At 50.2% G+C, this 15,540-nt stretch overlaps 6 protein-coding genes across 6 annotated transcripts; 2 read left to right on the plus strand and 4 right to left on the minus strand.

Annotated features, from left to right (window-relative positions):
* The first annotated feature begins 45 nt into the window (after positions 1-45).
* LOC1282009 (GATOR2 complex protein WDR24) lies at positions 46-2,797 on the plus strand. The gene is made up of 2 exons (XM_322003.6): positions 46-307; positions 388-2,797. The coding sequence occupies exons 1-2, from the start codon at positions 202-204 to the stop codon at positions 2,691-2,693; spliced, it is 2,412 nt and encodes an 803-aa protein (XP_322003.6). The 5' UTR covers positions 46-201; the 3' UTR covers positions 2,694-2,797.
* On the minus strand, positions 1,633-7,565 carry LOC1282008 (uncharacterized). Its single transcript, XM_322002.6, has 5 exons — positions 7,294-7,565; positions 5,575-6,412; positions 5,096-5,491; positions 4,837-5,028; positions 1,633-4,739 (listed from the first exon to the last, which is right to left on the minus strand). The coding sequence occupies exons 1-5, from the start codon at positions 7,305-7,307 to the stop codon at positions 2,907-2,909; spliced, it is 3,273 nt and encodes a 1,090-aa protein (XP_322002.6). The 5' UTR covers positions 7,308-7,565; the 3' UTR covers positions 1,633-2,906.
* Positions 7,566-7,878: 313 nt separating this feature from the next.
* LOC1282006 (opsin-1) lies at positions 7,879-9,466 on the minus strand. The gene is made up of 2 exons (XM_322000.4): positions 8,541-9,466; positions 7,879-8,443 (listed from the first exon to the last, which is right to left on the minus strand). Exons 1-2 carry the CDS (start codon positions 9,252-9,254, stop codon positions 8,039-8,041), a joined length of 1,119 nt encoding a protein of 372 aa, XP_322000.4. The 5' UTR covers positions 9,255-9,466; the 3' UTR covers positions 7,879-8,038.
* A 1,501-nt stretch (positions 9,467-10,967) lies between these two features.
* Positions 10,968-12,619, minus strand: LOC4577366 (ceropsin). The gene is made up of 2 exons (XM_001238570.3): positions 11,623-12,619; positions 10,968-11,556 (listed from the first exon to the last, which is right to left on the minus strand). The coding sequence occupies exons 1-2, from the start codon at positions 12,355-12,357 to the stop codon at positions 11,155-11,157; spliced, it is 1,137 nt and encodes a 378-aa protein (XP_001238571.2). The 5' UTR covers positions 12,358-12,619; the 3' UTR covers positions 10,968-11,154.
* Positions 12,620-12,861: 242 nt separating this feature from the next.
* On the plus strand, positions 12,862-14,479 carry LOC133392095 (uncharacterized). The gene is made up of 2 exons (XM_061650492.1): positions 12,862-13,198; positions 13,277-14,479. The coding sequence occupies exons 1-2, from the start codon at positions 13,027-13,029 to the stop codon at positions 13,573-13,575; spliced, it is 471 nt and encodes a 156-aa protein (XP_061506476.1). The 5' UTR covers positions 12,862-13,026; the 3' UTR covers positions 13,576-14,479.
* On the minus strand, positions 13,594-15,029 carry LOC11176013 (opsin-1). Its single transcript, XM_003435710.2, has 2 exons — positions 14,872-15,029; positions 13,594-14,775 (listed from the first exon to the last, which is right to left on the minus strand). Exon 2 carries the CDS (start codon positions 14,766-14,768, stop codon positions 13,656-13,658), a length of 1,113 nt encoding a protein of 370 aa, XP_003435758.1. The 5' UTR covers positions 14,769-14,775; positions 14,872-15,029; the 3' UTR covers positions 13,594-13,655.
* Positions 15,030-15,540: the final 511 nt, after the last annotated feature.

Consider the following 15,540-nt stretch of genomic DNA (forward strand, 5'->3'; position numbering starts at 1 on the left):
CGCAATGCACAAACAAATATTCGCCTGCCACTGGCAACTGACAGTTAAAAAGGCGCAAACAGCTGTCATCTGCCACAGAGCGACGATTGCCAATTGGAAAAGAAACGAAACAATAACAAACCACTGTGTGAATTTTCTTGGTGCTTATCGACAAATTGTGATAAGCTTGCGTATAAATAGTTTCATGTGTGTAGCACAAAAATGGGGGATGTTAAAACATGTTCCATTCGCATATGCCAAGACGGACACGCCAACGCTTTGGCGTTGAACAGAGAATGCACTCAAATCGCCGTAGCAGGCCGTAGCTGTGAGTATAGGAGGCGGAAGATGCCGTGCAATGGTTTGCGGGGAGCCAGATATTAAACCTATTTAACTTGTGCATTCCAGTACTAAAGGTGTTCTCGATCGAAAACGATGGATTCACGGAGGTATGTAATATGCGTGGCGGGAAGAACCAAAATCTAAGCTACTCCTCCAACGATGTGGCATGGAGTGCGCTGGATTCAAACATACTCGCAACCGCGGCAACGAACGGTGTCGTATCGGTGTGGGACTTGTCGCGTTTCGGGCGCCAAAAGCAGCTGCTAGTGTACAATGAGCACGAGCGCACGGCGCACTCGGTGGCTTTCCACGGAACGGAAGCAAATCTTTTGATATCCGGATCGCAAGATGGCACCATCAAGTGTTTCGATCTGCGCACGGACAAATCGGCCATCAACACGTACTTCAGCAATTCGGAAAGCGTGCGGGACGTAAAGTTCAGTCCGCATGCGCCCAACACGTTTGCTGCGGTGTCCGAGAACGGCACGGTACAGCTGTGGGACATCCGCCGGAACGACCGATGCACGGCCCAGTTTACGGCGCACAGTGGACCAATCTACACGTGCGATTGGCATCCCAATCAGTCCTGGCTGGCGACGGGAAGCCGCGATAAGCAGATCAAAGTTTGGAACACGAACCCCAAGAACTCATCGCACGAAAGTGCGAAAAACGTTTCCCTCGAGTACACTATACATACGATCGCGGTGGTTGGCAGGATACGATGGCGTCCGGACAAGATGTTTCACATTGCAAGCTGTGCGTTGGTGGTCGACAACAGTATCTACATCTGGGACCTTCGCCGACCGTACATTCCGTATGCTTCGTTTAACGAGCATTCGAATGTTACCACAGGCATAGCGTTCAAGGGTAACGATCGGCACGTGCTGCTGTCCACCAGCAAGGACTCGACGATATTTAAGCACGTATTCAAGGACGCGGCACGGCCGGCAATGAAGGCTAATCCGCAAGGTGCCAACTTTAACTACAAGGGCGATTTGCTGTACGCGTACGAGATGAAGCTTATTCCGCCGCCACCGCCCTCCAGCTTGCTTAGCCAGGGAACGGCCCTGTTGGGTTCGCGTCAAAAAACGCCTCCGTCGGCGGAACAGTTCCATCTGGCCAAATCGAATCTGTCCAACTTTTCGACCAAAACTATCAACGTGAATGCGAAGGACGTGACCAAAACATCGCTCCTAAAGGACTACCTGGCACTGAAGGGATGCGCCAAAGAGTACATTCTGACCGGTGCGTCTCTGGCGGAGATTTGTAGCCACAATGCGGCAGTTGCGAAAAAGTATGGCAAATCGAATGTGAGCTTTCTGTGGAATTTTATTAGCCAACTGTACGCGTACAGTTCCATCGCCAACATGAAGCTGGAGCAACGCAATTCGAACGCAATAGCTCATGGCAGCGGTCGTCTGATGGCGCAAAACTCCAACCAATCGAGCACGGGACGCAGCGAAGATCGTGCGATGGGTAGCGGCCCCAGCACTGGCCCGGCAAATGTCGCAAATAACAGCAGCACTGACGATTTCCTCGAGTTTGCAAACAGCAAAACCGCCCACGAAACGCACGGCTTGGGGCAGCTGCTATCGGTGGACATTGAACCGGACAAGTGCGATTTCGTGTTCGGTGAGACGGAGCTAACGTTCGATTCGGTCGACTGTATAAAAGGCTTTCGGGATGGATTTCTTTACACCGGACCGCACGACCTGGTGAAAGACTACACGTTCCCATCGTCGAATCTAATGAACGCGCACGAGTTGCATCAAACGCAGCCTCGCAAGCATCTGATGGCTGAAAAATCGCTCGAAACTTCACCACCACCGAATACGGCGCCGACCTTCCTAAAAATCTCCGACCACAACCCATCCCCGCCGATCTGGGAACCGCACCAGGTGCTGGCTGACTGTTTGACGTTGCAGACGGAAATCGGTGACGTGCAGACATCGTCCTGCATTCTAATGGCACTCGGGGAGCGCAGACATAGCTTGCAGATAGACGAGAGCTTCCAGGAGAACTGGCTGCTGTCGTACATCGAGCTGCTTCACCGGCATCAGCTCTGGAACGAGGCATCGCAGGTGATCAACATCAGCTGGATCCGATCGGTGTCGGAGATGAACCAGCAGTCGACGACCATGTACACGAGCTGTGGCCAATGTTCGAAGCAACTGGTTGGATCGGTGGGATGGTATTGCGCACGCTGTAAGTCTACTCAAAGCTCGAAGTGCAGCGTTTGCAATGGGGTCGTTCGCGGCCTGTACGCCTGGTGCCAGGGATGCTCGCATGGAGGCCATCTGGAGCATATGAAGCATTGGTTTGCAAACAACTCCAAGTGTCCGCGGTGTGGACATTTGTGTGAGTACGAATAGGCGAACCTGCGAACCAAGAACTGCGACTGTACAGCGAATGTGCAATGAGTGTAAGGTAATAAAACAATCCAAATACAAATACTATACAAATTACTACAGTAAAACTTCTCCAGCTGCATAAATTAGATCGAATCGAATAATAACAAATTACTACAGTAAAGCTTCTCCAGCTGCATAAATAAGATCGAAATCGAATAATGTAATCCATCTGTGCTACATATCCGTCGATTCGTCACTTGAGCTTAAATGAAATCCGGCATTGCTGAGTCCAGCTTCGCGAGCGACATGATGTTCTACGCCTTCTCCGGCACACGAGGAGGACAGCTTGGTGGTGCTGTTGAAAAGTTTGCGATCCGTCAATATACCGGCCCCGCCGCCATTCGCAGCAGCAATTGCGCCAGAACTGGGCTGAGACTCCTTCCCGAGAGCTTTAAGATCGTGTGCGCTAGTTACGTGGCGCACAGGACGATTCGCTTGCGCGTGCGAGTCTTGAGCTTTATCCTGATAGCGGTGAAGAAATTCTTCAAACTTTTTGTTACTTTCGGAACCTTGGAAATCAAACTGATGTGATGGGGGTGGCCGTCTTGCTCGTGCACGTACCGGGCGTGTCATTGGTTGGGTTTTGTGCGCCGGGTGCTTTAAATCGGCGTTTACATGTAAAGTTTGCTTTCCGCTAGATACCTTTCGCTCCGGCTTTAGACCAACGGCGCTCACGACAGGAAGGACGTGCGATGACACTTGATTTCTTGATGGTTGCGGCTGCGTCATGCTGTGCTGTGATTCAACGGCTTCAACGGCAGGAATTGAGTCGGATATTTTTCTAAACACCTGCACCGGATGGGCATGGTCGTGCGTGTCTTCCAGCGTATAGGAGGTCCATGACGAGTTGCGACTCATTCCAGAATGGTTGTGAGAGTGTTGAGAATTGAACGACGCACGCGAGAAGTCGGATGCGGTCGTGTTTCGCGACGATTGAGACATTTGTCGTGGCACCAGCGAGATACGTCGTGCCCGATCGATATCATCCTTCAAGGGGTAGGGTTTTGGTGGGATCGGTGGCGGCACCGGATGCATGCTGGCAGTGGAAACCTTTGGCCCCAGCCGGGGTGGTACAGGCGCTTCTTGGTCTATTGTCGTGGACGTTTTTTTGCCCGCCAGAAAGTACGTTTCAATCTCCTGCAGCGATTTGCCCTCCGTTTCGGGAAGCACTTTGTAAAGGATCATGGCTCCGACGATCGTTACTAGCGAGTAGATCCAAAAGGTCCCCGGTAAGGTGAATACAGCCAGCATCTTGAGGAACGTCTTGTTGGCGATAAACCCGAAGATGTACGCTATGCCGCCGGCCAGCCCGGACCCACCGCTGCGCACGTTCGGCGCAAAGAGCTCTCCTATCAGTATCCACGGTATCAATCGAATGCCAATATGCGTCAGAAAGGCACTGCCGAGCAGCAGGGTCAGCGGGATCCATACGTACTTGTTCTTGTTCACGTGCGGCAACGGCACGAACACTTCTCTCGGGATAGCGGATTTAACGTACTCTCCGTAACTGATCGTAATGTTAATTGGATCGTTCAGGCTATCGTTAAGGTAGTAGTTGGTGAAGCTCTGCGCGGCATAGACAATGCCACTGTCCAGCGAATGGTTGGCTGTGCCGTTGATCGCTTCTGCACGCAAGGATGCGTTGCTATTGGCTAATTGCGTTTCGATCTGCGTTAGATTGATCGGCGGGTGCACCGTGCTGTTACGATGCCACTCCGCTATTACCTCTTTGGACTGCAATGGTATGACCGTGATGTCCGCCTTGATGGAGGACACATTTGCGACCACGTTTTGTACGGCGGCGCCAGGGATGTCGTTCAGGAAGTAGGCATAGCTGGCCGCTCCGAAGAAGCAGATGGCACATCCAATAGTCGAGATGAACACGAGCGGTCGTTTGCCGGTACGGTGCACCAGAAACACGCAGAACAGTGTCCCAATCAGCTCGGTCAGTCCCAGCAGACAAGTCGCGTAATATTTGTTGATGGGCGCTTTCAGAGTGTGAAAGATCTAATTGAGAATGTCAACATACAGGGATGGTGGGGCGTTAGTGTAGTGCGTGAGGGTAACCTTTGAAAGATGCTAAAAAATGGTTAAGGCCACCTACCTGGACGGCGTAGGTTTGAAGTGTCGTCATGCCGGAAAAGTGTCCGATGAAGAAACACAGCAAAATAATACCGAACGGTTGCAGGAAGGCCCGCTGCGTGTAGAGCCGCGCCTTATCCACGATCGTGAAATCCTTCTGCAGTTCCGCGTCCGTTGCCATTTGACGCTCTATCTCCTCGAACTCGTGCGCAACCTGCGGCACAAGGAAGCGGCTAATGAACGTACCCCGGACCCTGGTGTGATCGTGCAATCCTGCTTACCTGGTCTTTCGATGTCCAGCCGCGTAGCCAAGCAAGGGCTGCCTTTGAATCCTCGAATCGTCCCTTGCTAGCCAGCCAAACGGGACTCTCCGGGATGAAACATAGCGCCACCACGGCCAGTACGGGCACGACGGCACTGATCAGTGCGACCGTGCGCCACTTCAAGAAGCTGCCCATGAGAAACTCGAGCAAAACGCCCAATATGACGCAGGTGGAACCGGTAGCGGCCAGCATACCCCGGTACCGAGGTTCCGTAATCTCAGCGACGTACGTCAGCACAGGAGCTTCACCGAGCCCTCCACTAAGGCCGGCCAATGCGAGTCCTACGTACAGGAACGTTACATCACTAGCGTAATGGAACAGCAGCCAGGCGACGAAGATGGGGATGTTAATGAGCTACGGTGGAGGAGGAAAAGTGCGCTGCTAGCATTAGCCACGGCTTGTGAACAGCCGGTCGAAGCGATCCCGTCCGTACGTACCTGCATTGCGCGCCGTCGGCCAATCGGTTGGGCGAGCATGCCGGAAAAAATGCTGCCCAACGGCACACAGATCAAGTTGATGGAACTTAGCCACGAAATCTGCTCCCGGCTCAGCGTGACGTCCCGCTCGAGGGCCGGCTCGCGCCCGTCGCCACCCTGAATGGCGGGAATTACTATCGTAGGGAAGCCCAACGTCATGCCATACCCCAGAAGTAGCACATTTTTCGCACCCACAGCACAGGCCTGCGCTAGCAGAGGTTTCCATCCCGCAGCCGGTGCTAGTTCCGCCTGCTTGGACACATCCGCGCAACGGTCGTACGCCACCATCTCATCGTCGGGCATTTCCGCAATACACTTTATGTCGCGTTTTATGTAATCGATGGGCGAGAACACGGTCGCGGGATGCGTTTCGGCCAGCTGCGTACGATACTGCTGTGATAGCTCGCGATGATGATCGCTGGTGCAGCTGCTCGCGGTGCTCGTCTTGCGGATGGCCAACCCGTACGGATCGGGATCTTGGAACTGTTCGCCGATAAACTTCAGCTTCTCCTTGCGTTTGCCATAGTTGGTTTTCCGCACGGCCAGCTGGTAGGGATCGGGATCTTCAAACTTTTCCCCAGTAAACACCACCTTCGTTCGTTTGCGCTTCCTTTTGCTGCGCTGCTTGCGATGGTGTGAGCAGCACGCGCTGGGTTTGCGGTTCCGTTGGATTTCCACCTCGACCCGGAGCAGCTTCGCGACGGTTTGCGATAGTTTGGTGAACGTTCGCTCGGTACGATCGTCGGCACTGTGATGCTGGCGCTGCTGCTGCTGCTGCTGCTTTCGGCAACTGCTGTCGCTGCGGAAGTTTTGCGAATCGGTTAACACCAGTTTGCTATTGCCCAAACGGCCGATCGGCCAATAGATCGCTTACAGGGTCGCTCGCATGACGGGAGGGGGGGGGGGGGGGGCAGGAGATAGGGGATAGGGTGGACAAATTTGTGTGTACGATCGATTAGCGAGCCGTTCCGGGTGAAGGTGTAAATAGGGAAACCGTGGTAACTCGTGCAAAGAGTGAGGTAAGCGCAGCAAGTTGCGATCTTCATTTGTGTTTACCTGGTTCTATTACTCTATTTTTTCGATTTTATTACACTCATCAAAGATTCTCTACATTCGGAAAACACTGCTAGTTGTCAATTGGATTTTCTAGTGATACGGTCTGACTGTTTAGAAGCGCTTTTGGAAACAATTTCGATCGATATGAAACGATATGAATCACTTTTTCTGCTAACCGTAGTCAGTTTCCACAGATTTTGCTACGGTGTTTGAGTTTACATTTAATTTTTATCTATTTACCTATTCTGGTCCTAGTCAGTAGGGAGGTTTGAAATCAATATCAGTCTACCTTTTAATATAACCGTTAATTAACGGCCCAACAACATGCTTTTCGTGGGTATGAAGCTCTTTTCATACATGGGATTGAGTTGACTCTATGTTTTGTTGTTGTGGGGTTATTTCAATAATTTGCAATTAACTAGAGATCTCACTAAGATTGTAAAATTTATCCATTATCCATTCAAACGAGCTTTCCAGTCGGTTTAAACGTTTTCTGCGCATGTCGCTTTTGAACTTTGGCGGTATTTCGTATGGACGCCCTCATGCAACGTATCGAACCGACGCAGTATGTATATAACCGTCTGGCGTGGAATTTTCCTCCCGCCCAGCATTACACACACTCACCTTGCTTCCACCATAGTGCGAACCGGTATAATATTTTATTCACTCAATTCCGTGACGCAGGCGAACGCGTTTTTGCTGCTACTGTACTATTGTTCGTTATTTTTAGACTTTTTGAAAGCGAAGAAAAATCAACAAAGGCTAAATGAAACAGATCAACAAACTGAATGGACGCAGAAAAAGTTCCGTTTTGTGGGTGACACGGTTCTGGAACGGACTTCATGGATGGGCAGGTTACGCGCGACTGTCCCACGCGAAAGCACACCGTACAAAACGGGCACGATCGCTCGTCGATCGCGATCATTGCTAGTTAGTTGATCTGAATTCTGGGATTTTACAGTGCGCCACGTTTGCATGTGTTGTTGGGCACGGCGTGCACGGCCAGTGTGCAATCGTAAACGTTGGCATTTTATTGACCAAACGGGGAAGCTTTCAGGCCAGCGCTGCTGGTTGTTTGAATAATTGCCCCTTCCCCGGGGATTTTGCTGGGATTTTTCTACAATCGCGGGAATGTTTTGTAGCACTAATGGTATTGGTGGGTGAGTGGCCTAGACAAAAAAAAAGACACCACACACAAACACACAAACATTGCGTATTGATTCTAGAGCTTTTATTAATTAAATAAAATTTGCATTCAAAAAGAAAATACAAATTTTGCGTTTGAAGTAGTTCAACGTCAGCGTAAGATGAGGTCCGTATTTCTCTTTGCAAGGCTGTCGCAAGCCGCCCCTATCGCCACCGAACCGGTTTAGGCCGCTGGCTTTTCCTCCGAAACGCCGGTGGCAGCCGATGCAACCGACTGTCCATCGTCGCTGTTGTCCTGGCAGGACAGCGACGGGAACTTCTGGTACAGGGCAGCACGGTACTTCGGATGGCTGATGCCGTACACGATCGGGTTGTAGACGGCGTTCGCCTTGGCGAACAGCGAGCCCCAGATGGTGGCCAGCGGGCTGATCGGGGCAGCCTTGAAGATTCCGGTGTAGTTGATGACCAGATACGGCGTCCAGGCCATGAACCAGAGCGAGATGGTGACCAGGGCGACCTTGGCCAGCTTCATCTCGGTGCTGGTGTTCTGGGCTTCCTGCGAGCGCAGCGAGGCGACGTTCATCTTCTTGGCCTGCTCGCGCATGTTCTTCTCGTGGGCCGATACAGCCTAGATGTGTAGGAAAGAAAGGAAAGTCGAATGTGTAATGTACGTGTTGTGCGGTGGCGGTCGCTGTATCTTGCTTAATCCTACTCCGTGCCCTTACCTGGATGATGTAGATGTACGAGTAGATGATGCTGAACAGAGGCAGGTAGTACACGAAGCCAGAGTAGATCAGAATGTATGATCGGCTGGTGAAATCCTGCGACAGATAGTCAGTTCCGCAAGCGGTCATGTTGCCCTCCGGCACGTATCGGTTCCATCCGAACAGAGGAGCCAACGTCCAGAGCAGAGAGAACGCCCAGATGCCCAGAATGCGCAGCAGGGCACCGTTGTTGGTCATCGGCTTGCCGGCGAGACCCTTCACGATGACGTTGTAACGGTCAAAGGCAATCATAGTCATGGTCCAGATCGAGGCACAGCCGAACAGCGATCCAAGCATGGCGTAGAGCTCGCAGGCGAACGGGCCAAAGACCCAGGTCTCGTGCCAGCAGTTGATCACCATCGGAGGGGCCATGGTAAACATCATCAGGAAATCGGAGAAGGCCAGATTGACCACCAGCAAGTTGGAGGGGGTTCGGAGTGCCTTGGTATTGGTGAAGATGTAGATAACGCAACCGTTGCCGATGATGGAAACGACGCCAAGGACAAAGATGGCAAAGCCCAGGATCGAGTGCCACAGCGGGTTCATCGGCGGGAACTGGTACCAGTGAGCGTCCACCATGTGGAGCATCTCTGGCGGTACCTTATCGACGACGGTGACATTGCTGACGACCGTCTGCGTCCAGGCGCTGAAGTGCGGCTCTGCGAAGGCTGCCATCTCGGTTTCTCTGCGCTGACAGTTTCCTACAACAAGACACAAAGGCGTGCGATTGTCCACTGACTAGCGTGGTTGGGCCACACCGTACACTGTTCACTGGGTGTTTGGGATGAGCTGAAGAAAATCGCTTTTCAGGGCGAACTACTCCAAGCTTCCTGTAGCTACTTGAGAACTCTACTCAACTGATCACCGGTGTTGTACCAAGGAACAACTCGTCCTTCTGCCGGGTGCGGCAAGCTTTTATAGCGCGAAAAATTGGGCAGACCGCGCTGTACTAATTTGATTAGTTCCCATTTTGTGGCGGGTTTTTTTTTTTGGACGGCAGTACCGTGAACACACTGCCACACGTATTCATAATTTGGAAAACGCTAATCCTTAACGTAATAATTTCGTCCAGTTTTGGTGCTTCTGGCAGCTTATGCGCTTCGTGGTGTTGCCGATGGGCCGGTGCCTAGCACGAGCGACGGATTATACGTCACGGGAAATTGAATTGTGCTTGCAATGTGCATAGCCGCTTCGAGGAATTGGCAATGCACGTGTTCCACATAACACATAGCGTTTCAGAAAGTTTCGGCTGCTAAATTGATGGCCCAAAAGTGCACCCTGTTCTGACAGTACCAGCAAAGAGCATTCTAAACGTAATAATAATGGAATTTTTTGGAACAAAATGGACAAATAATAACATTCAGTGATACGATTGTAATTGCAATAAAGTTGTTTAATTTTTGTTTGGGGGAAAACGTGGGATAAATTCTGAAAAACATTAATTTAAACAAGCATTTCACTGTTTGCTAATACCAGGATTCATCGCAAGGGCTACTATTTATCATCTTGAGACGGAAATTTAGCAAGTGTGAGCTGTTCTTTTCGCCGGTCTCGTGGTACAGTCGTCCACTCGAACGATTTACCAACATGCCCTTCATGGGTTCAAGCCCCGAATAGACCTTGCCCCCATACAATGGGACGAACTGCCTGTCCTACTATGGGGGTAAGTCATTAAGTCACTGAAAGCCAAGCTCACTCACAAGTGGTTTAGGTAGGCCTTGACTGCGAGCGGTTGTTGTGCCAAAGAAGAAGAGAAACCCTGTTCATTAAGTAGGCCGACATGATCACGTTGATTGTTGGTGCTAAAGAGATCGATAGGTAATGGTTTCGTCTTCGAAATTATTTTGTAATTTTAATAGTACTAGTAGTAGTAGTAGTACTATTTATTAGTTTTGTTTATGATGTTTTGATAACATTGTGCAATTATATAAAGGGTCTGTATTTAAACTTTCATTATTATTCTCTGCTTAGCGTAACGTTCTATGCGTACAAAACAATGTCTAAATGGATTTGTACCTTAGCTGAATGGTACCCCGTGTTACTATAAAATTTTGCATCATTGTACTACAGTAAAGACAAATTTTAATTACTAAAATTAACGATTTAGTTCTTCTTCTATTTGGCGTAACCGTCCTACGTGGACATGCCCGGCCTTCTACTGTACAGGCTTTCCGACAATTAATCCAATGCCACGCAACAGCCAGATAGTCAATCCTTGTGCTACGAAGGGATGGTCCATTGGAGTGTTGAACTCATCATGACAGGCATGCTATTGAGTCGTTCGAGTTGACGAGTGTACCACGGGGACCGCCCCATCAACGACTTAAATGAGCCTTTTTTCTTCCTAGAGACAAGACCGAATATTAAACGAACCAAATCAATCAGCAGTCGCGGTGTAGAACACATGAATTTTATGTAATTTATTTGTCAAATTTTAGCGTAGTGCTTGTAAATACTGCATGTTCACAACATTATCACAATGAATTTCAAACAATTTAAGAATTTTATTTCGCTGACCATTCCCAGCCATGATGATGCTGGTGGCCTTCTTTCCACTGACCTGCCAGAGATTGGCTTAGGTTTCGCATTGATCGGCAGCAGTCGTACAGGAGGCTACGGAGTTCTGGTCGGTAGCGTTCTCCTTACGCAGTTGCAGCGCAGGGAAGCGCTTGTACAGAGCGGCCCTATATTTGGGATGACTAATGCCGTACACTATCGGATTGTAGACGGCATTCGCTTTGGCAAATACCGAGCCCCAAATCGTTTGGAGCGGGCTGATGGGGCTGGAATCGATTATGCCGGCGTAGTTAATGACGAGATACGGTGTCCAGGCCATGAACCAGAGCGTGATGGTGACGAGCGCCACTTTGGCCAGCTTAATTTCTGCATTCGTTTTGGACGCATCCGATGACCGCAGCGAGGCCACATTCATTTTTTTCGCTTGCTCCCGCATGTTTCGTTCGTGGGCAGACACAGCCTGGTACGGGAAAGAAAAGCAAGTTTAGCCCAAAGTGATTTGAATTTCCACGGCAGCATCCCTTACCTTTAGAATGTAGGTATAGCAGTAGATGATGAGCAGCAGTGGCAACCAGTAGACGAACACGGAATACGCGTAGATGTAGGACACGCTGATCCAATCCTTCGAGAGATAGTCCGTGCCGCAAGCACTCATGTTGCCTTCCGGCACGTAGCGATTCCAGCCAAACAGTGGAGCCAGCGTCCAGACAAGCGAGTTGGCCCAAACGAACAGGATGCGCATCACCGAACCGACGTACGTGAGCGGTTTGGCGGACAAGCCCTTCACGATCACGGTGTACCGATCGAAGGCGATCATCGTCATGCTCCAGATGGAAACGCAGCCCGACAGTGAGCCGAACATTCCGTAGATTTCGCACATGAGCGGACCGAACACCCACGTCTCGTGGTAGGAGTTAATGATTAGCGGTGGCGCCATCGTAAACATCATCATGAAATCGGCGAAAGCCAGATTGATCACCATCAGGTTCGATGGCGTGCGGAGGCCTTTGGTGGAGGAGAAGATCAAAATTACGCATCCGTTTCCCACGATGGAGATGAGCGCCAGCAGTCCAATGGTGGTGGCCAGTGCCGCGTGCCACTTTGTCTCCAACGGCGGAAACTGATACCAGTACGTGTCAACGAGATGGAGCATCTCTGGGGGCACTTTGTCCACCACGGTCAAATTTGCCACCGAGATCGTCCAGGTCAGTGCTTGTGGGCTTTTTGGACCGAAGATGCCCACTGGTCTATGGTCCATCATGGCGATGGTGCAGTTCGTTCGGAGGAGGAGTGAGACGCAAACACACGCACAGACTCGTTGGAATCGAATGTAGTTAAAACTCTTCGGCACTGGTCTCACTATCTGAGATCGAGGGTACTGAGCGACTCAATCTGGCCATCGTATCGTTGTATCATATTTATAGAGCTAAGAACGATAGTTGCGGATGGCAAGTGATCGCCGTAATTGAATTAGGCAAAGGTAATAAAACTTCTCAGATTGACAGGTCTTAGAACGGCTTAGAGGAAGAGATTAGCGCTGTGACGGTGGTCGGGAGGGGGTGGCTTGGACCTGGTTAAGCCCTGCTGCCCTGTGTTGCGTCAATGGCCAGCGTTAGTAATGATTGTTTCCCTGATTGTTATGATGCGTTATGATTGTTTCTGTCTGTCTCTTGTCTTGGCTTCATAGTGCGAATCACAGTCAAACAGTTATGGATCACTGGGAAACAGTGGTTCAGTGGATGGCTTGGGCCCGATTGGCCGATACCCAGTAGCCGCATTAGTTGTACGCAAAACACGCAATTCATTGCACGCACGTCTGCGCAAAAGCCGGTAGTGCGATTAGTGACAGACGATATTTTCTACCGTTCATACCATCATAGCAACCCGTTGGTGGTAACCGTTGTTTGGATAGTGCGCTGGGCGATGTACCATGGCGTTTGCAGGCAATATTCAGACGGGCCGGAAAAACTGTGCTTCAACGCAGTTTCCATTCAAATTTAGTGCAGAACAGGCGGCTGGGCTCGTGGAGGACAGTAATGAGGATCCTTTCTGTACGGAGTATGATAACAATTTTGTGCCTTTCAACAATTACACCAAACCAGGTATTGGGAACGTGACCAGTAAGACCCTTACTAAGTGCGCAGAATTGAGTTAAAGGTTGTGCTTCGTTTCCGTTCCAGTCCTGCGGCGGGATCAGCTGAGGGAGGTGTACAAGGAAAAGTTGTCGCGAATTTTGACGAAAAATGCGAACGAACAACTGGAAACCATCCACCGGCAGGAGGAGGAGCGGAAACAGCTGAGAAAACGGAAGAATTATTACATGGCAAAGGAAACTGGACAGGATCCGCAGTACAGTCTGCAGCGAACGGATGATGTGGTAACGTTCTGGAGCTACCGTACCCGGCGGAATGCTAATCATCGCCGCAATAACGATTTCACTAAACCGCAGGAGGATAAATTGGATGTGCAGTTTGAATAAATTGCAGGCGCTTTGATGTGCATTTCATTGCCTTGCTTGCTTTGCTTCTTTATTGCATATTATTACAAACTCGTCAGGATCTAAGCTTTCTCGTCCGAGGCCTGGGTGGCACCCGACGCAACCGACTGGCCATCGTCGACTGGTGCATCCTGGCACGATAGCGACGGGAACTTCTGGTACAGGGCAGCGCGATACTTCGGATGGCTGATGCCGTACACGATCGGGTTGTAGACGGCGTTGGCCTTGGCGAACAGCGAGCCCCAGATGGTGGCCAGCGGGCTGATCGGGGCAGCCTTGAAGATTCCGGTGAAGTTGATGACCAGATACGGCGTCCAGGCCATGAACCAGAGCGAGATGGTGACCAGGGCGACCTTGGCCAGCTTCATCTCGGTGCTGGTGTTCTGGGCTTCCTGCGTACGCAGCGAGGCGACGTTCATCTTCTTGGCCTGCTCGCGCATGTTCTTCTCGTGAGCGGACACAGCCTTCAGGATGAAGGTGTACGAGTAGATGATGGTCAGCAGCGGCAGCCAGTACACGAAGATGGCGTAGATGATGATGTACGAGCGGCTCAGCCACGTCTGGGTCAGGTAGTCGGTTCCGCAGGCGGTCATGTTGCCCTCCGGCACGTATCGGTTCCATCCGAACAGCGGGGCCAGAGTCCAGAACAGCGCGAACACCCACACGCCCAGAATGCGCAGCAGGGCACCGTTGTTGGTCATCGGCTTGCCGGCGAGACCCTTCACGATGACGTTGTAACGGTCAAAGGCAATCATCGTCATGGTCCAGATCGAGGCACAGCCGAACAGCGATCCCAGCATGGCGTACAGCTCGCACGCGAACGGGCCAAAGGTCCAGGTCTCGTGCCAGCAGTTGATCACCATCGGCGGGCCCATCGTGAACATCATGAAGAAATCGGAGAAGGCCAGATTGACCACCAGCAAGTTGGAGGGGGTTCGGAGTGACTTGGTGTTGGTGAAGATGTACATCACACAACCGTTACCGGTCATCGAGATCATTCCGAGCATGAAGATGGCAAAACCTAGGATCGAGTGCCACAGCGGGTTCATGGGCGGGAACTGGTTCCAGTGGGGATGCACCATGTGGAGCATCTCTGGTGGGACCTTGTCCACCACGGACATGTTGCCACCGCTCTGCGTCCAGGCATCGAAGTGAGGTTCCACAAACGCAGCCATTGCTAATCTGTATAATCGTTGCAATATTTTGGAAGAAACATTCACCGGAACAATCAAAGATCGGTTAGAATAATTATTGACGCTGAATGTTAGTAATACTTACATTGGGAAAACGGTAGATGTTGTTTTGGTTTAGCTTTAAACAATATATTTAAGCTGAAGAAAATCGTTGTTACACGAACTACTTCAGCTACACAGCTAAAAGAATGTTTCCCTCTGGAATTCCCTGCACCAACTCGAGCATTTCTATGCACTTGGTCAACTATTTATACTGGTCCCCAGAATGCAGTTCCTTCTGTACGCGATGCAATTAGTAATTGAATTATGTTAAAGGGTTTACCATCGTACCAAGCATCAAGCAAAAGAAAACAGAACTTAACGTAAAAGAATTGCATCGTTCGGAACCGGCTTCTTTGGACTGGCAACGTGACTTGTGTATAAATAGTTTGAAAAGTTACAAAGTAAAATAATGTTACAAAAGTGCTAAAAGACAAATGTGTACGTAACTTCTATGTTGACATTGGTAGTAAATTACATTGCTTAGAATTAACTTAGACACTTAAAATACATTCAAGTTATTCTTTGGAAAGGCAATAAGTTAAACATCGTTTAAACAAATGGACGACTTTTTATACTAATTTATAGCCTGCAAATAAGAATGTATAAATGCTAGCAAATCAAGTAAGCCATGAGAAAAATTCCTTCTCATCTCATTGCATTAAGACTCCAAGAGCGTTGGGATCAATCAGCTTAGCGATCGATGGATCGATCT

Source organism: Anopheles gambiae, chromosome 2 (genome assembly GCF_943734735.2).
Source record: "Anopheles gambiae chromosome 2, idAnoGambNW_F1_1, whole genome shotgun sequence".
NCBI lineage: Eukaryota > Metazoa > Arthropoda > Insecta > Diptera > Culicidae > Anopheles > Anopheles gambiae.